Genomic DNA, 20,690 nt, shown 5'->3' with positions numbered 1-20,690 from the left:
TTGCAATTTTCCATAACGAAATTAACGCCATGCCAGGCGGCGCTGCAAAGTATGCAACGTAAATTTTTGCGCCGAACCAATAAAAATAATTGAGGCAAAAGCGCCACATGTGATGGGGCGCGGGCGGGGTTCAGGCAGCGTGGGGGGGGGGGGTAGTGGAAATGCATGGGTCTTGGCTCGAATGGCAATTTCTGCTTTTATTGCCTGACTGCCTGATGACGGGAACTCCTCAGTGCCCCGCCATGTTCAATCCATCCAATTGTCACTGAAAGGAAAATAGGGGTTTTTATTAAGTTTGATTTTTAATTTTTAATGGTGTGTTTTTACACTAAATTTGTATATTTTTATATAAAATAATAAATTTAAGTTTTATTAATAATTAGTAAGGTTGCCAATGATAAAACTAACAAGCTGAAAAGCAGTTCTTAATCAAAACGTTATGGTTTTTATGATTAATAAAACCTTTTCTTTAAGTTTCTCTATACACAAATATATATATATTTCTTATTGCTAGGATATAAATTTATATAGCATTAAATTTATTAAATTATTAATTTTTTTGTATCTAAATTGTTGATATACATATTTTTCTTTATGTGCATTTGTGTGTGATGTTAACGTTGGCGCCTTTCGCTTGGCTCTTAAGTGCTCAGCTCTTTGTTGTGGCTCGCCTTTGTTGTTGTTGCAGCTTTGGCTTGCTCTTATTATTGTTGTTGTTGGTATTTCTGCTGATTCTCCGATTATTGTTGTTGTTACTTACACTCACTTTCTTCACCTCTCCCTCCTTTTCTCTCTTTCTCTCTGTGAGCCTTTATGCCACTGTCATCGCTCGGTTTGCACTTGCATTTATACTTGTTTTCATTTCCGTTGCGCGCTTATCACATTATTGCAAGCTCATTGCCGCGGCTTCTCCTTTGAGGCAGACACACACACACACTGCACACACACACACTGACTGGCTACACACACACACACAGTACCGCAGATACAGGCACTTATATATACATGAAAAGGAGCAAGTTGCTATCAGTCAAGCTGTCGCGGTTTCTCCTTACGCAAAAGGTGTTTCTGTCGGTGTAAGAGAGCAGGGATATCATTCATGTATTTTTATTTTTAATTGAGAAAAGGTATAAGAGTTTAAAGTGAACTTTATAATTTAATTATAGATTATAATCACACATTATTATATATTTTTTGTACTTATTTAACCACTATAACATAAAATATTGCTACTTTGATGGTAGTTATTTTGATTTATAAGTAAAAATAGCTAAGACAAAACTTTAACCAATTCAAAATTATGAAATTCGTTAAGAAATCTTATAAACAAGTAAGTTTTGCTATATATTATTGATAAAAACTTAAACAATATCTTCTCCGATTAGCTTTAATAGTCAAAAATCGATTTATTAAACGCTTTCAACACAGCTGTAACCCCTTGTCAATGTCTTTCAGAGTTTCCTCCTCCCGGAAAGAAAAGGGAGCTGGGAAATTAAACATTGAAAAACTGTCAAATGCTGACTTTTGCAGCAGCTTGAACCCTCTTTAAATGTAGCATTTACACCGACCGTTGTCCCTGATTCCCTCCTCAGTTCACACAATTTTGCATAGGCATTAATAAATAATTTGGAACGTGTGAATGATTTTCATATAAATCGCCGCCAAGGAGGAAGGAGACCAAGACCAAGCACCAAAGATGGAGCTATAGCCATGTGTGTGTCTACTTCTCTGCAGCTCATGTAATATTCATGATTATTTGAAATTTGCGCTTCGTTATCCTTTATCCGTTCTCCGTTCTCCGCTCTGCCCTTTTTTTTATGTTTTTGGGCGAGGCAGACGACAATCATATGTTAACGCGACGCCTTCGTCGCCTGCACAGATATGCGCCGCAATATAGCCATGCCAGGATATAATACATATACGAACGTGTCCATAAGGGTATAGGAGGAGGCTAGGAGGAAGGTCCTTGCATACCGAACAGAGCGTAATCGGGTTTTCATGCTTTGCTGCCACGCAGGACACTCTGGGGAATTCCTCCAATGCCATTGATAGCAACTCAACTCAACTCGGCGCGACTTTGGTCCGTCAATATCGCCAGGCAAACTGTTGCATGGCCCACACTCTTACTGGTTACTATATACTCCCACGACTTTTTAGCCTTGTCACACGTTTCTAGATGCACTTGGGGAAAAATTAGAGGCATCCAGGACATTTTTGTAGCTTAAAATGTATAAAGAAAGAAGCTAAACTTCTTAAATATGAAGTTATAATAGGAAATGCTAAATGTTTAATGAATTTCAAGGTTTCGAATAGCATATAATAGTTATAAGATTGATATCCTTTTTTTGCCCAGTGTCCTTTGCTATATTCAGCTAGTTTCCTCCTGTCTGTATGCCACTTCCGTGGCCAGGCTTATCAGCGTTCGTCCTTCGTTATTGTTGTGGCTCCCCCGGTGCACTTTTTGCTGCAACTTTATATGCAATGCCCCCAAAAGCGAGCGAACAACGACGAGTACTTCCTATACTACCGCCTTCCCGCCTCAATTTGCCGCCCATCCAATGTCAATGGCTTTTTGCTTCACACTCGCAAAGGATAACCAACCCCACTGCCAAAGCCTGACTGCATTGCGATAACAGACCGACAACAGCAAGTCAACGGAACTCCAACACCAAACTTCTAGTTTTGTTGACAAACTGAAAAACAATTATGATTGATTGTTAGTCCACCTTGGGTTTTCTCCAGGACGAAGACAAAGAATGTCCAGGAAGTCGCCTTGGCTGACAAGGAAGCCAACTATGCCCAACTCTACTAAAGTAATTTTTTGAGATCGCACAGGTAGATAGATAGTCACTTGATGAAGATTCCTGAACAGGGAAGGAATCTGTGATGGAAACTTTAAGTTTCAAATTGCATTGACAGGGCAAAAGTTATATAGGGAACTCTAAAGAAAACATTGAAGAACACTGCAAAAAGGTGGAGATTTTAGAAAAGTTATGCTGGGTTTTTATTGTGCAAGGTATACCTAAGTAACTTAGGTGTTAATATCATTGGAATACCAAACACTGTGTTCCCAGCCTTAAGAGTATAAAGAAAGAATTTTAAGTCACATTATTTCTTCTATTTTCCAGGGAAAACCTTTCTTCTCTATTAAATTTAAACTGCGGAACTTAGTCCACTTCCGTCTTGGGTGTATTCCTCAATTAAATAGCATAATGAATGAGTCCACGTCCACTGGTCCCTTTACAGTGACATTAAGGCGATTTCTTCCATATTCCGAGCATAATGAGCATTTAAATTTATGCAATAATGAGCGGAAACGATGAGAAACGCCTCATTAGTCAGTGGCTGGTCAGTTTCGGTTCCCCCTTTTTCGGTTCTTTCAAACTAATAATAAAATACGAAATAGATTTTCCAGCTCCCTTTTTGTATTGTGAGCGCAACATTGTTGACAAACAGCTCGTAAATTACACGCTCGTTTTTCAGGCATTTTATGAACAGAACCAGGCCAAAACCGACTGCCAACCTGGCTACTGTTTGTTAGCCACGCCACCGAGTCGAACCGAACTGAGTTGAGTGCATTGGCCACGGTTTTCGATCGTTTCCAACGGAAGTTCAAATAAAGGTTGGGTATTTTTTGGGGGGGGACGAACAAGAGGCATTATACTATATAGTACAATGTCGCGGTGGGAAGTGCACAAGGAGAGAATGTGGAGAGTATTTTGAAGAAATTAGTAAGAAATATAGGGTGAATAATGAGCTAAGATAGTGGTTTTCATATATAAAGATGCAAATGGTAAACTTTGTAGATAAATAAATCATATTTAATTATGTAAAGAAAGAAATATAAATGGTATTTAAATTAAGTAACACTTTTCACTTGATTCTTAGCTTTTAAATTTTAACTAAAGCCCAGCGCCTATTGTCTTAAACTTTTCTGAAACCCTAGTAAATGTTTTAAGATTTTCTTAGTGTAGCTTATGTAACAGAGAACTCCAAGAGATGTCCGTGTGTCCGCTTCCCCCAAACCGCTTTTCCACAATTTCCGTTCTCACAGACGGATCTCGGCACAAAGGCCCTGGCCCAAAGGCAAACAAATCAATAAGTTGCGAGAGGCGCAAACGATTGCATCCTTATCACCGGCATATGTCGTCCTTGTACCTGTCGCTACATCACACACCGAAAAAAGGGATACGGATACAAAGATACAAAGATACAGATACAAGGGAGACTCCCTCCTGGCGGCAAACTCTAACCGTTTCCGTTTAGCAAGGAAAACAATAACAATGAGATTTTTACTCCTCTGCGGCAGTCAGCCAAAGAGATAAAAGGGAAAAGAGGCCGCGACCGGAAAAGCGCATTTAACGCGATTTGATGGTTTACAAATTGGCTTAAAGGAAGCGAAGAGCCGGGCAGGGAAGAGAGGAAGCCTGGAAGCCTGGTGTCCTGGAAACGCGGGAAATATCTCCACCGGAATGAGTGTCGAACGAGTGACGGCATTTGTTCGAGGATATGCGGCCTGTTGTGTTTGGATAAAAGATTGTTGCGATAGGGTTTTGCCAATGGAAAGGGGCATCGAGGTCTCCTATATACTCATATAATATTCCTCTTCTTATTGAATCGAGTTGAGTGTGTTAAGGGGGAAACTCTGGCTTAATACTCACAAGGGAAGTAAGTAAGTTTTTCTTTGGCGCGCAGAGATTGAAGAAATGATTTACATGTGAGATACAAAGGAGAAGATTATAAGAATATTAAATATATATTTTGGTTGTGTTCCAGGAATTGAGATAATAAATAATGAGATTTTACTAAAGGTTAAGAAGGAATAGGAATATTTTATAAGCATTCCTTAAATATTATTTTCAACTGTTTTAAAGTAGAAACTTCCGGTCTTCTCAACTGTTACCTTAAGCTTATCTACAAAAATTCCGTAACTCATTTATATTATCATATATATACATCCCGTTCAAAGACCCCCGCTATCCGGTAATCGCTTCAACTTGCTCAGAACTCTATAATTAGGTGCATTACATATGCTGCTGCTGATATGCCATTATAACTGTTACCATACCTTTGCTACCTCCATTGTTTGCTCACCTTACCCTACCCTAAAGCGTAAATAATGTCGACTATTTACTTCTCTGTTTCTTTCTCTCTGGGGTATATTCAACCTGCTGGAATGTGTCTGTATCATCGCAGCTGACATAGGAAATACCCAAAGGGGGGTTAATAACGGGCGCAATGAACCATTGTGGCGATACTTACTTAATTACAGCCTTAATCAGCGTGACTGTGAACTTTAGAGCAGTAGCCTATATCTATACAAAAGATATCAGGTGAAATTCCAAAGGTGATGGATTTATAAGAGGTGATCTGAATATATGTATTAATTTTAAACAGGGAGACATTCCCCATTATTTTGAAGATCTTAGAAGTTATACTGTAGTTCATAAGCTTCTAAAATCTGAATTATATTCTAAGAATATTATTTTTTCAAACAAGCTAATAGTTTAAGTATAAAATAAATATGACTTAGTTGACATTCCCCATTATATATTCAATATCTTAGAAGTTATATTGTAGATGATAAGCTCCTGAAATCTGATTTATAATTCTAAGAATTATAAATACAGGCAAGCTAAAAGTTTAAATATAAAATAAATATGAATCTTAACTTTACTTTCATTTATAAATATTTACATTTCTCTTTGAAATTATTTACTTGATACTGCCGAAAAGTAGTCAGTAGTTTTACAATAGAATCCCAAGTATTTTTATGGTCGAGATTTTTAACTTAAGAATTTCTCTCCACTTAATATCTTATCAAGATCTTATCGCCAGACTCAGCGACGACCTCGTTTGTTATTAGTAAAACTCAGCTGTTGGCAACAGCATTATGACCATATTTCTATTTCACTTAATTAAATTATAAATTTTAGTGCACGCCAAAAAAAAAACAAAAGAATACGAAACTGGTTGAATATGAATTGTATTTTGATGAGAAATCATCACGTGAGCAGCGGGGTCTTTTTGTCACTTGATTATTCTGATGCGCGCATGCGCAACCGGTTCACACCTGTTTTCGGGGCATACGGGGCAGCCGGCGTCTGGCACGACAACAACAAAAGATTATGGTAAAAAAATATGGGTAAATATTATAATAATCAAAATATTAACTTCTGGTGTTTACCTTTTCTGCGGGGTTGAATTTACGAATTAATTAGTAGGTTTGCGGTGCGATGTCTCTCATTTAGGGTGTGTTTACCTATTTAATTTTTCTAATTAGATCAGGAAACAGTGCGGACAAGAACCTTTGATCGGTTGAAAACTTAGCTAAGAATTGATACTCTCTGTGGTGAGTTAGAATTATTGAATTTAAGTAAAATATTAAGGATTTATGTGGGAAATATCGTGTAGAGTTTGATCTAAAGAAATGTAATCCAATAAAGAAAATTAGTTAACATTTTGGTATCGGATTAAAGACAGAGGCATTTTAAATCAATCATAACTAAGCCAAAAAAGGATTTATTTTCATTCGAAAAACTGTTTTATGTTCGTTTTTATGGGGATTAAAAATCTGCTTACTCAATTTAGAATTTAAAAAATAATTAAATTTTGTATACACCAACCTTTTTGGCGCGATTGAAATGGTTTGCTGGGAAAGCTAATGTAAACTCCATGCCAGATTCCAGTTCAAACCAATACAAACTGACACTTACAGCTAAATATCGGCTTTCTTTTTTTACCTAAAACAAAACGTATTTAACACATATTTAACCTAGAACGTAAATAGTAATCTGATGGACGACTACGTACCTACGTACGTAGTATACACTGCCATGATGATTGGTGTGTGCCACTCGAGATAAGGGAAATTAACGTGATAAACAATGCAACTGGCTACTCAAAAAATAAATCATAAGTACACCTGATACTTGAGATAAATGTGCTCGGGGGGAATGCCCATACAAAAGTGACATGGAAATAATAATAATGATAATTTAAAGTGCTGCCAACTACTGAGACAATAAATATCAATTTGAAATAGTAACTCAATCAGGCATTGTTCTACTTTTTTTAAGACAGTGTTAACCCAATTTATTTAGCATTTAACGAGCAAAAAAGCTACAATTGTTGATTGATTAGTTTGAATAATATATAACAACTTTCACTAACCATTAAAGAGGATACATACATATGTACATGATGGATTTAAGCTTCAAGTGGTAAATAATGTCAATAAAATAATTCTAAATTGATAAAGCTCTAATCAGGCGACACTAAGCCGGTGCCGGAATGCTAATTGCAATTGATGCTCATAAATACAGCAACGGAGCAAGTCAATATTAGTAAATGGAAAATTCATAATCAGCCATTCGATCGAATCAATTTGTGATTTACAAATAGTTAACCGCAAATACAGGAAAAATTACTTGCACAATCGCACACTCGACCCGAGGGGGTGTTATGCAATCGCATTAAAGCCCAAACTTAATTGGAATTGTTCTACAACATTTCAGACTTAGCCACATTATAATATCGGCAGCAAAATGCTGCACCAACAGCGGCAGCCACAAATTGCAAATACGAACAAAATAATTAAATGCAAATTTTAATAAACACCGAAAAGATAATAAAACATGCTCTAAAACTACCACTACAACTCCATACATACATAGAGCGGAATAAACGAATGTTTGCCAACACGTTGAGAGCCATAAACTAATAAAATACTCGATGCTAAATTGTCCATGAAATGTTCACGTTTCGGCAGCAGCAGCATAATGCCAATGCATAAAATTAAATGTAAATGATATGCAATAAACGTGAAATATGCATGAAAGGATTAGGCCAAGAGTCTTCTTTCCACTATGAAAGCAAATGGCAATAAATCAAAGAAAAATTCATTAAATTTTCTTTCAGCATTCATCCATATATATTTTCTATGCAAAATAGCAACAATAAGAGAGCTCAAGATAGAGAGAACATTAATATGAATAAATAAGAAATAAATTGTGGGAAACAGGGAAATGGATACGGGTTGCATTAAAACTTATAGGTTTTTAATAGGGAAAAGTACTTAGGGAATTATAAATATATATAGAAACTATATAAATTAGTTTGAAAGCTTCAATTAGAATTAAATAAAGTTTAAAGCCTTTACAGCAACAAATAAAATACAAGTTGTGAGAAGTGATTACAATAAAAGGGAACTGGTTATGGCTTGAATAATATATTAAGCACTGAATATTATTAAGATTAAATTCGAATTATTAATGCTAGATTTTTAGAAGGGAAACTAATGCAAAGACAACTCAAAAATATGGTGTAAATAAACAAAGGTTGCGATTAAGTGAATGGTACTATTAATTATATTTTTAAGTAATCATTAGTCCAAACAACACGCAAACTAATACCGAAACGACATAAACAAATAAATCAATCAAATAATGTACAATCAGACAAACTCAATTGCAGCAATCGACTCGCAATGATTTTTGATTTGATAGTTTTAGCTTGGGAGTATCTGCACTCAGAGAAAGTTAAAGCAATTTAAGCTTACTTTAAAATTTAACAAATTTAATTTTGTAACCCCGTATAAAATGTTGAAAAAAATTAAAACATTTATTTATTGACCAGATTGACTCGTCTGTTGGTGCTGGTCAAGAATATATTTGATTTATAGGGTCGAAAATGAATCCTTCATAGCATTATAAGTTTTTGATTAAAATTTGAATACCCTGCAAGGGTATATTTAAAGTAACAAATTATTAATTTATTTAAATTAAATGATAATTTGTCTCTTTAGAATTTAATAGTATATTAGGAAAATAGAGTTAAATAAAGTTAAACAGGTAAATAGATCAAGAAGTTCTTAACCAAATAATGTAAATAAAATATAAACCAGTTTAAAAATTATTTAATTATTTTTTAAGGTGAAATAATAGTTTTCCCCTTGAACTACCCAAGCTCAATCTTACAGAAACCTAAACCTCGCTTACATTCTTCATAGAACCTAATCTATAAGGAAGCAACTTGATTAAAATATATTTTAATATGAAATAAAACACAGTTTTTAGTATTTTTTCCCAAATGTTTGTATTTTTCGCTCTGTATCTACGATCGCATTGTCTCAGTTGATTTAATTTTTTGCGGCATCTTCACGTCAGAAGCGGTTCAGGGAAGACGCAGGTTCAATCTGTGTCTCAATCTCAGACCCAGCCTCCGTCTCAGACTCAGTCTCAGTCTAGGCTAAGTCAGTCTGTCAGTTAGCTGGACAGTTGTGTTAGCCATTTAGTTATAGTTGGTTCATTCATTCGGTTTGAGTTTGTTTGAGTTGCCGGGTCTAGATAGACGTCGTCGCAGTCGCCGCTTTTAGCGTTTCGGTCGCCGTCGCAGTCTCTGTCGGCGTAGCGTCGCTTCGTCCGCAGTTAACTTCTCGCTGTTAACGTGGCTATAATTGCAAGACGCAAGAAAGCAGTTTTAATTGTTGTAAACAAGCGCGCGAGTTCGGTTCAGTTGGCAATAAAATAGAAAAAAAAAAAACGACCAGAAGTTCTCCGCGAGTTGTTCCAATCATCATTTGTTATTATTGTTGATAGAGGTCATGAATTTTTGTTTGAAACTAAAAAGTTAAAATGTTAAAGTCCAGTTGGCGTCAAGTGTAAATGAACTAGTGTTAAATTGCTTAATTAGTAAAGTGTGAAAACATAAACAAGGCTAAAAATTATGTCTTATGAACTGTGTTCTCATAAGTAAGAAATAATTAAAAGTTAAGGAAAACGCTTCCTGCTTTTTATTATTGAATGTTTTGCTGTCTCATCATTAGAACATTTGCTAGCAATAAATAATATTTGAAAAGATTATGCTGAGAAAGTGAGAATTTATTTTCAAAAGGAATACTTATTATATAGTATTTTAAACTTAATAACCAATGATTTATATATTCAAGAAACATCATATAAAATATAATAAAAAGTCAAATAAATTAAAATCATGAGACTTTCCTTGGAAATATTAAATTAACACAACTAAAGTTTATCAAATTCTTGGAAATTAAATTTGTTTTGTTTTTTTTCTATATTTATAAGTGTTTTCTATGAATTCTTTACTTTTTTGTGTGTTTGCTTCATTATTAAAGTTAATTGATTTGCCAAAACGAGCCCCCTCAGTTCTATATACATATCTGTACATATATATTTGTATACATTATCATTATTATCAGTTTATAGTCTGCCCTGGTATTCCAAATCAATCCCAATTTGTTTTTATATGCAAAGGCGTAGAGAATGTAAATTTTTCCACTTGATTTATTCATTAACTGCATACAGTTTCCGTCTGGTTTACTTAAATATGTATGAATATATAATATATATATATATCCTCACATATATATTTATTATTTATATATATATATAAATGACCCGATATTGGCAGTGAAATTCAATAGGGTTCCCCAGTTTTAATTAATGTGTATAGATGCTGAAAACAAGCGCCCTAATTGACTGTTGTTGAAGCTGTTCCAGAAATAGAACAATCGTTCGTCATTAAATGAGTTGGAGATGTGTATATTTATGCACTTAAGGGATGTCTTATATAAGTTGTAAGCTTAGTAATTAATCATTATGAATAAGTAAAGAAAAGTTGAACAAAACAGGGATTTAATTAACAATTAGAAGGTCAGAGCTATGAAAATTTCTCTTTGTTTCTTGTTTTAGGTCTTTTAAAAGAACTTTCCTTAAAGAATATATCGACTCTCTAAGGCTTAGAAAAATCTCAAAAATAAAATTAAAAATATTACTACAACAAATGAGTATTCCCAATGCAAAATAATAAATTCCTGCTACATTTTTCAAGACTTATATGCACTTTTCTTTTATAAATATTTGTGGTTGTTCAGCAATGTGTTAATCTTAAAACCTCATTAAGTAATTCTGTCGATATAAAATGAGTGTCGTGAGGTCACACGTGTTTACTGCCTTGGATCGTACTCTAAATATACTCTATATACACTTCTATCTATATGCACTTCACGTGTAATCGAGAATTAGTAGAGTAAATATGCAAAGATTTTTTTACAGCCTCGAAAGTGGCAGAGATTAAACGAAACAGAGCAGATACAGAAATGTTTTCCCTCATTTCCACTTGGCAAATCAATAAACTCAACTCATACAGATAGACAGCCGAAGGAGATTGCTAAGATAAATTCCCCCTCACAGCACAGCAATAAAAAGCAAATACAACTGAAATAAAAAACAACAAAAAATATGAATAAATAAAGAAGAAAAATGTGAAAAAAGAAGAGTTTTAATGCCAACGATCAATATTTGAACAACAAATCAGCAATGAGAGCGACTGTATCTGCGAGATACAATTTTCTACTGCCCAGAAATGCGATGCGCGATGCGTAAAGCAAATGAATTAACACCGATGCGTTAACACAATTAGTTGAAAAGTGAAAAACGACATAAAGTAGGGAGGCGAGAGATTAAATACAAAATAAAATCTATATGCCAGGCTCGGGGAGTGCCGACAAAAAGCGGCCCAGCAAATTTGCAACTTTACACTCGTCGGGCGTTTTCAGTCGCGAAATGAAGCTCCAGCATCGCGGCTGACTTGAAGAAAACTACACAAAAATACAACTGTTTCTAACTTAATAAATACCTCAATTTCAAAAGTGATAAAAATATAAAACAAATATTCTAAATCATGGCTGAATTATTGAAAGCTCTCAACTTTACGGGCAACCTGCTGGCAGGCCTCGAAGACAGCGGCAGCAAAAATCTCACTTCTGCCACTGCCACAACCATTGCCGAAGGCCTCAATGCCACCGCAACGGCCTTGAATGGCACCACCACCACAACCGCCAGTACCACCACCTCAGCGAATAGTGGCGAAAAACTTGATCTTGGTGGCTTCGATCTGCCGGGCAACTATTCCATACTCATTAACAAACTTGAGCAACTGGCCTTGGGTTTGGACTCGGCCTTGGGAAATTTCACCATCGATCGCCAGGAGGTCGAGATTAATCTTAGTGGTGCCACGGCCAATGATGTGGCCGATGTGGCTGATGATTTATTGGATGTACTGCCAGCAGCCAGGGCTCCACCGCCTCATATAGCCCATGGTTCAAGGATATATACGGGCGATGATCAGCAGGATTTTGCCCATGTGGTCAGCGATATTTGGATTGGAGTTATCCTAACACTGCTCATCGTTTTTGTGATATTCTTCATATGTGCATGCTTTGTGTACCACAAATTTCAGCAGTGGAAGAATTCATGTAAGTTTGGGGTACAATGGGGCGTATACGTAATGTCATTTTAGGTATAACCTAACTTAAGAGGGTTTTTGAGAAGAAAATATAAGAGGAAAGGTTTATTTTTATGAGGAAACACAAAATATATTATAAATAGCTAGGAAGTTGGTATAGGAAATTAAGTTACAGGGGCTTACTAGGCGTATACGTAATGTCAATTAAAGTTTAAACTAAGTAGGATTTTTCGAAAGATATATAATAGAAAGCATAAGGAAACATATAATATATATTGATAAGCCAGGAAGTTGGTCTAGGAGATAATGTAAGAGCGGCTTACGAGGCGTATACGTAATGTCACTTTAAGTGTAAGGCAACTTTTGAAGGTTTTTGAGAAGAATATATTGAGGAAGTATTTATTTTGATAAGGAAACTTATAATTTATATTACTAAGCTAGAAAGTTGGTCTAGGAGATAATGTAAGAGCGGCTTACGAGGCGTATACGTGATATGGGTTTGATGTTTAAACAAAACTAAGTGGGTTTTTTTTAAAGATATAAGAGAAAGCATTTATATAAATTAGGGGAACATAAAATGTTTAAAAATGAGCCAGGAAGTTGATCTAGGATATCATATAAGAGCGGCTTACGAGGCGTATACGTAATCTCATTTTAAGATAAGCTAACTTAAGAGGGTTTTTTAGAAGAATTTATATGAGGAAGCGTTTATTTTTATAAGGAAACATATTATATATATTGATAAGCCAGAAATTTGGTCCACGAAATAAGGTAAGAGCGGCTTACTTGGCGTATACGTGATGTGGATTTAAGGGGAAGCTAGGAAAACATTTCTGCTGGTTTTATTTGGATATTAAAATCATTTATATATTTATTTTCTCTTATTTCCAAGCTCTGTTTCCAAGCCTTTTTAACAATCTTAACAAAACTTGTCTAGAGATTTCTAAGCTTTAAATTACGTCAACATCAATAGGTTAACAATCAGTCAATAATATTGCGATGAGCTAGCACAGTTTACATTTAATCTGTGCCCTCCATATTTACATACCTGACAAAATCAAATATAAACAATTACTCACACACAAAAACCCATCCCTTTCCATTGGTTTATTGAAAATTCAAATTCCAAAATTCGTGGTAATCCATAAATCAAATTGCAGAATCGTTGGGGCTGAATTAAACGTCAGTTGGAAACCCGTTTAGACTTGGACTTTAGTGCGATGAGCGACGTTGGGTGGCAAGAGCAAAGCAAATAACGTAACAAAAATACATAGAAGCCGATAAAAACAAATAAACAAAAGTACCGAAAAGCAAAGTCTGCCGCAGGAAGCAACTTTTCCTAAAACAAAAAGAAACAAAAATAAAAACCAAAAAAACAGCAGCAGTAGCATAAAACAAAAACAAAACAATAAAGTCGGGAATGATTCACCTTTCTCTGGAAAAAAAAGAATGAATCGAAATTTCAACTCGTATTTGTTTAGCACATTCCGCACAGTCGGAGATCTTGTGACTTGGAAACAGGGCGAAAAGCACAAGACATTTCACAGTTCCAAGCCAGGCTAATAAACAATGCATGAGTATATTCTATGAGCTGTCTGTTATTGGCCCCCAACAATTTGCCCAAAATAATAATTAGAAGCCACAAAATGGGGAGTCAAAGCACTGGGAGAAACTTGGAGATAATCCTTGGTATTTAAAAGGGAGTTTTTGAAAGTTAGGATCAATTTTTGAGATTATTTTTAAACACATCTCATGGGATGAGTTCTTATTCTTTTTTTTATATACCTTATGAGCAACTTCTTTAAATGCAATTATTTGTTATATACACATAAATAAGACAGAAACCGGAAAATTATATTACATTGATTAATATTTTATTTATTAATATAATAAAGTTTTAATTGATTATTAAAACAAATATATGAATTCAAAGTGTTCTGATGCCTAAAAAAATTAAATTATTGCTTAAGACCATTTTCTACCTTTTTTTACATTTTATTTTCTAAATTAATCAAGTTTTAATTGATTTTTGAAAAAAAAAAATCGTTTCTTTTAGTTACCTGCCAATCTCAATGTTAATTATCTGTATTAAAAATGTTCTGATGGCCGAAAACAAATTAATATAATCTTTAACATCCTTTTCCATCTTCTTTTTTACATTTTATTACCTCATTTTATCAAGTTTTAATTTAATTTTAAAGCAAATATCATTACTTTTAGTTGCCTTCCTATCTCAATTTCAATTATCTGTATTAAAAATGTTCTGCTGCCTAAAAACAAATTAAATAAATGTTTAAAACAATTTTGTATCTTCTTGTTGACATTTTATTTCCTTATTTATTTAAATTTTAATTTATTTTATAAACATATATAGTTGCTTTTAATTGTCTGATATTCTCAATTTAAATCATATGTATTAAACATATACATAAAACAGTTTAAGAACATTTTCTTTGATTTTTGCTCGAGTGTAAACCCAAAAACCTAATCATAATTTGTCCGGTTTTAGTTCTGCTATAAATTATACCGCAATTAGGCCAATAAATTGCCAACTTACACATTGATTAAACAGGGGAGGTAGCAAAACATTCGTCCAGACAATGCATTACGGCCCCTTATCTGTTGGAGGAACCCCTTGTGCCATTGTCTTTGCCGTTGGCCGCCTTCAAAAACAAACATAACGTTTCCAGTTAATTAAAGTTGCAGTCAAGTGGCCCACTTTGAGGATAGAGAGAGAGAGAGAGATAGAGAGAAAGGGAGAGAGATTCTCAAGCACTTGCCATCGCTGTTGTTTACATTTTGCCAATAGCTCGAGCGGCGCCCTGTCGCTCTATTACACTGCAAATTTGTGTTAATTAATTAAAGTCCTCCTGTTTCGTCCTCTTATGTCCTCTTCTGACCTCTCCTGTCCAGTCTTCTGACCATTTCTGTTGCTGTCAATTGTTTGCTTACGGCCAAAATGGCTGCTGGGCTAATAATTTCTTTCATTCGTTCGGCTTCAATTGAGCCCAAGTCAATTGCCTCGATAAGGGGCGAATGTAAGTCAAGTGCAGGCAGCAGTCAAAGACCTCGAGTACAAATGGGTTCAAGCAAACATTTGGCGTTTGCTAAAATAAATATCTAAGTGAACTGTACATTGATAAAGCCTAGCGCAATAAACTTTGTGTTGCCATCAGGATGTGAATTTTATGGGAATTAAAAATAATAAATAACAAGATATTAGGAATGTTTTATAATAGTTAAAGCAGTATCGGTATTATACATAATTAGGGATTTATTTAAAGGGAATTAAAAGAAAGAATTAAATATGTAATACTGTTACAATATTCATCTGCTTTTTCGGTATCTTTCCCATATAAATTCAATTGTAGGTTAATAAAAAGTATTATTACTGTTTAAATATATAGTTAGGAGTTAGTAATATACAGTTTTTAAATGAACTTTTACGAAATACACTTAACACCTAATATTTATTTATAGATATTTGGGTAATGGTATCATAATTAAAGCAGTATGTGTATTCCACATAATTAGAGACATATTTCAAGGGAATTAAAAGAAAGAATTAAATATGTAATACTATTAGGATATTCATCTGCCTTTTTTTGTGCCATTCTTATTTAATTTCTATTGTAGGTTAATAAATAGTATTATTACAATTGAAATATATCGTTAGGATTTAGTAATATACAGTTTTTAAAAAAACTTTTACGAAATACACCTAACTCCTAATATTTAGACACAATCTAAAAGTTTATTCCAACTACTATGACTTTTAAAACAAATATAAAATGCTATTAATCAAAATTTAACCAATACCTTTCGAGTTACATGTTTGACTTTACTTTGGCAAATAAATATTATACTTACCTACAATAAATTTATACATTTCCTATATATTTTTTTTGCTTTTAAACTGCTGCGTTTTTTATAATTTCTATCGTACAAACAACTACAAAATATTTGACTTGGCAACCAGGCAAAGTCAACAATCGGATGCTAAATACATTTTTTTTAACCCCTCAAAACCACACCCCTCGTCTATTGACAATAACTTTTTTGCAATACTTTTTTTGCCTTTGCCACCCAGTTTTTTATCTTTCTTTTTTGTAGTTATCCAATGCTCAGACACGTTTTTGAGAAAGCTGCCCGAACAATGTCTATTTTTATTTATATTTATATAGAATTCAACTGCCGCATCACAAGATTTAAATATTAATATGTGTTCTACACTTGTATAAAGTTCATTAAATTCCATTTTTTCTTTTGGCGAAATACAAAAAAAAAAAGACAGAGAAACAGAAAGAGTCTTTATCAAGCCGCGAAACGTCACTCATGAACGCACTGACAACAGTGCGTATGAGTGACGGGTCGTGACATGGCGCTCGTTTCGGTTCACGGCTGTTTAATTTCCTTTTAATGAGTTGTTTATCTTTGTGTTTGTTGTTGAACGTACAACGTCATTGTTGCGGGCATCGCATTGTTATTATTTTAACTGATTTGCCTACCAATTTGCTCTGGCCTGCGCCACTTATTGTTTTTAAGCTGACACCCTTGACTGGGCTTTTGCTTGGCTAAAGGCTTTAAATAGTAAATAAATGTGTATATTTAATATTTGCCTGCGGCCAAGACCTTTCAGCCATAAATTATATGATGACGCTTCAGTGGCTTTATGCTTGATGGACAGGCTAAGATATGTGAGCTGGTTGAGGAGTTCGTAGAACCCAAAGTTTACTTAAAATTGGGTTATTCTTTTGAGGAAAGTTTTGGGTTTATAAAGAATTATATTTAATTATAGAATTTTAGCTTAAAATCAACTTAGTACTATGATAATAAACCACTATAAAATAAAGAGGTCATACTTTTAGTAATCATAAATTCTTATACCAATTACCTCAATTGCCAAACTACCCCATAAAGATAAAGCATAGTAAGCGTTAAGCCCCTTAAAATAAACCGACCTAAATAGGCTTGTAAAATGTATATAAATAGATGTTTTTTTCACTTGCACACACCTTTTCCCTAATCGAAATCAATTTCCAATCGATTGCAAACTTTGCGGGATAAACTTTTTAAGAGCAAAGCCGCATTTAACAAAGATTAATTTTAAAAACGCCTGCTGCTACTGTTTTAATCAATTTTTGTTTGCACCGCATAATATAAAACTTGGCGATCCGTTAATTAAATTAGGCACTTCCAAATGTGATTGAATTTGCAAATGTAATTAACATTCGTTGCGCTCCAGCGGGGTTTATTAAAGTGCAAATTGCATTGGCAATGGCAATGCATCATCATCATCCTCCCATGAGGGCCAATGTCCACTTGGCTCTCCGATTCGCCTCCGACTTTCACTTCGATTCCTCTAAATCCGCGACGGATTCGCAATAAGCTGATTTATATAATGCAGCAGTTGGGGCCATCGTTGACGTCAATACAGAACGCTTTTCACAGCAGACAACAAAGCCGTAAGCAGCTTATAGATGTATGCATATATATTCCCCTTCAGGATCAAGACTTTAAGCGCACATACAAAAGTGTATATATATATACATATATGCAAATGCTATTTGTTGTTTTCAAATTGTGGCTAAAATTGAATCGAAGCTTGAAATTCGCATAAATATGCTAACTGAGCGAGGCCCAAAAATGTTGCGCAAATTAGCAACAGTAACTAAAATGGCATTTTGCATTTGTATTAGTAATGAGCGTAATAAGCCAAGTACTAATCAGTAATGGTTAAGTTTAGGTAGACTACTAAGATACTGTATTTTTTAAATAAATAAATCTGAAAGTACGGAGCATCTGAGAAAATGTTACAAGAAAATATAAACAGAAATTAAAATAGCTAGTTAAATGGGAATAACAAGTGTTGGTTATTAAGTTAAACACTAGTTTTATGTACTTTTAAGTAGCTTTTACTATTTAAAAAATTTTCTGATTTATTTTGGATTATTCTATATTTAATTCCCTTTCAAAATAAATTTATTATTAAGTTAAACAATAGTTTTATGTACTTTAAAGTAGCTTCTACTATGAGCAAATGTTTCTTACTTATGTTTGATTGTGCTATATTTAGTTTCCAGTCAAATATCCTTTAAGAATTAGGAATAAACGCTTTCAGTAGACACATTCAGATGGCTGATTTCTCACCGTATCAATCATGATCGCAGACAAACACAGATACCCCAATTACCCTTTAATTGCCTTAAATGAATGGCCACAGAAAACAAAATCCCCAATCCCCAAAATGGCCTATACCCTGACTCCATTTTATCGACCGCAGGGCCCGAACCAATCGACATGATGCTTCAGTTTATAAGCCACAAAACGTGTTGGATTTGTTTCAATGGCGCTAATTGCTTAATTGAAACTGTTTTTGCATTGGCAAGCAGTAGTAGTGGGCTAACTGTAAAGCTATAGACATGTGTTACAGCCCCCCTTCCCGCCCCGCCGCATTTACTTGTCGGCATAGCGAAATGTCAATTAGTATTTGGTTGCTAAAAGCCAAAAAGGCAGCTGAAGCAGCAGCAATAACATCGAATGGCCAAAATTAGCTTGAACCCTGTCATGCCTGTCGTATACGTAATATACATTTTGATTAGCATTACGTATACGCCACGACGATATTCGGCTAGGGAATATATATACATAGTTCATATATCGAATCGATGCCACTCCCAGATTGCGCATATACATATATTTTAATTGCAAATTTCCTCGAACTGGACTGCATCATAATTGGGCAGCATATTTCAATAATTGAAGCGCGCTATATTTTTAATTAGTTAAATGCGCGTTTAATTAGCTTTATAAATTATGCACATTCAGCGGTTAGTTTGCAGGCTCCTCCCTTGGTCCTTGAATGTGCATATCCCCACACCTCCCCTTGAGCCCTGCGGGTGCTGACTTTGAGCGTTTTTTTACAATTATGAATATTTGTTTGTTCGACAGGCACGACAGGCCGCCGCAATGTTTGTTGTTTCGTCGCTGCTCTGATTTATTTATGCATTTACATATATTTTTTTGCCTTAATATCAATTTTCTTTTTTGCCATTCCTACTTTGTTTGTTTGTTTATGTGCGCCATTTCACTGTCGACGGGAAATGAACTCGAATGAATTTTTTATTTATTAACGATTGCATGATTTATGGATAAATAATTTTTAATGCATTTCATGCATGTGAGGGGTCTGTCAGCAAGACTTATGAATAATAATTAATGCTAACGCCGGTGTAATAGTCCTGGTAAATACGTAAATCAATTGATACGATCCAAGAAAGTGGAATTCCTGACGTTGCGAAATATTTAATCAGTCAATTATAATACGCGTTTGTCAAGAATTAATTTACTGTTAATTTGATTTTGCGGTTCTATACATTTTAATCACATTAATTCAGTTCAATTAATTAAAATTCAGCTCAATTCAATGAGTTATTCATGCAGAATACAAAAATGGACATCTAACCATCACAACTATGGTTTTGTGATGTCAAAATTGATTGAATTAATTAATAAAATGATTCATTAAAATCAAATACATTTTCTTCTGCTGTTCTATATATTATTATCTGAACAAATCACATATTTTTTATATCCTAACCATATTCACCTATATATAATCAAAATAAATACAAATGACTTTGATATTATACGCTTTTCAAATTTATCATTCATACGCACCGTTGGCACATTTAAAAACTTTAAATGCCGCGCGCTTTCTTGAGTGTTGGAAAACTTCTCAACGCCGCTCTCACCGTATTTACGTACACAAACGCAAATGGCGATGGCAAAGCGGCTCACACACAAAGAGATGAGACGCTGCGCAAACAAATCAACATAAGCCAAGCGCCAACACAAACAAAAACACACGCTCCTTAGAACCGAGAGCGGAAGAGAGAAAGAACAAAAGAGTGGAGCTGAGCGGCTAGCCAACAACGACAACAAAAACAAAACATGTTCAGTTGCAAGTTAACGACCGCAACAAGAATGCAGAAGAAACGCAGCAGCAGAGAGACTTGGCAAACAAAAACACAAGCCAGCCAGAGTGAGAGAGAGATGAAGAAAGAAGAGAGTGCACACAGAGAAAAATTGTAGATAAGGTTCTTAGACAATGCTAATTTTGATTTTATATTAATATTGAGAACAACGTTTTTCTCACTCTGGAAATGTTGCTGATTAAAACTTAAATAAAATTGTAGTGTCAATTAAATTTCCCTCAGTGCACATCCAGAATAAACCCGATGTCAGTGCGTAATTGTATTAGTGGCAAAAGTCGCTGCCTCTGCCGCTGCCGGCGTCGACATCGCCTTCGTGTGGCTTTTATGGGTAGTTTTAAAATTAACCACACCGAAAAGAAACAGGAAAAAGAAGGAAAGAGGGGAATAAGAACAGAAGAAGCCAAAGTCTGGGGCTGAGACAAG

At 34.6% G+C, this 20,690-nt stretch overlaps 1 protein-coding gene across 4 annotated transcripts in view; it reads left to right on the top strand.

Annotated features, from left to right (window-relative positions):
- Positions 1-20,690, top strand: part of comm3 (protein commissureless 3) — a 43,190-nt gene that overhangs the window by 6,892 nt on the left and 15,608 nt on the right. The window contains exons 1-2 of one of the 4 annotated variants that reach the window (XM_086833823.1): positions 9,153-9,752; positions 11,217-12,280. The exons of 2 other annotated variants lie outside the window; for them this stretch is intronic. In XM_086833823.1, coding sequence (XP_086689949.1) covers positions 11,707-12,280 — 574 coding nt within the window. In that variant the 5' untranslated portion in view covers positions 9,153-9,752; positions 11,217-11,706. Of the gene's footprint in view, positions 1-9,152; positions 9,753-11,172; positions 12,281-20,690 lie in introns of those variants that run through there. One more of the 4 variants, XM_086833824.1, reaches the window with a different exon arrangement.

The sequence above is a fragment of the Drosophila serrata genome, unplaced genomic scaffold (genome assembly GCF_035046125.1).
Source record: "Drosophila serrata isolate PLE 108 unplaced genomic scaffold, ASM3504612v1 contig_272, whole genome shotgun sequence".
Classification (NCBI taxonomy): domain Eukaryota; kingdom Metazoa; phylum Arthropoda; class Insecta; order Diptera; family Drosophilidae; genus Drosophila; species Drosophila serrata.
This window is presented reverse-complemented; position numbering and strand designations above follow the sequence as displayed.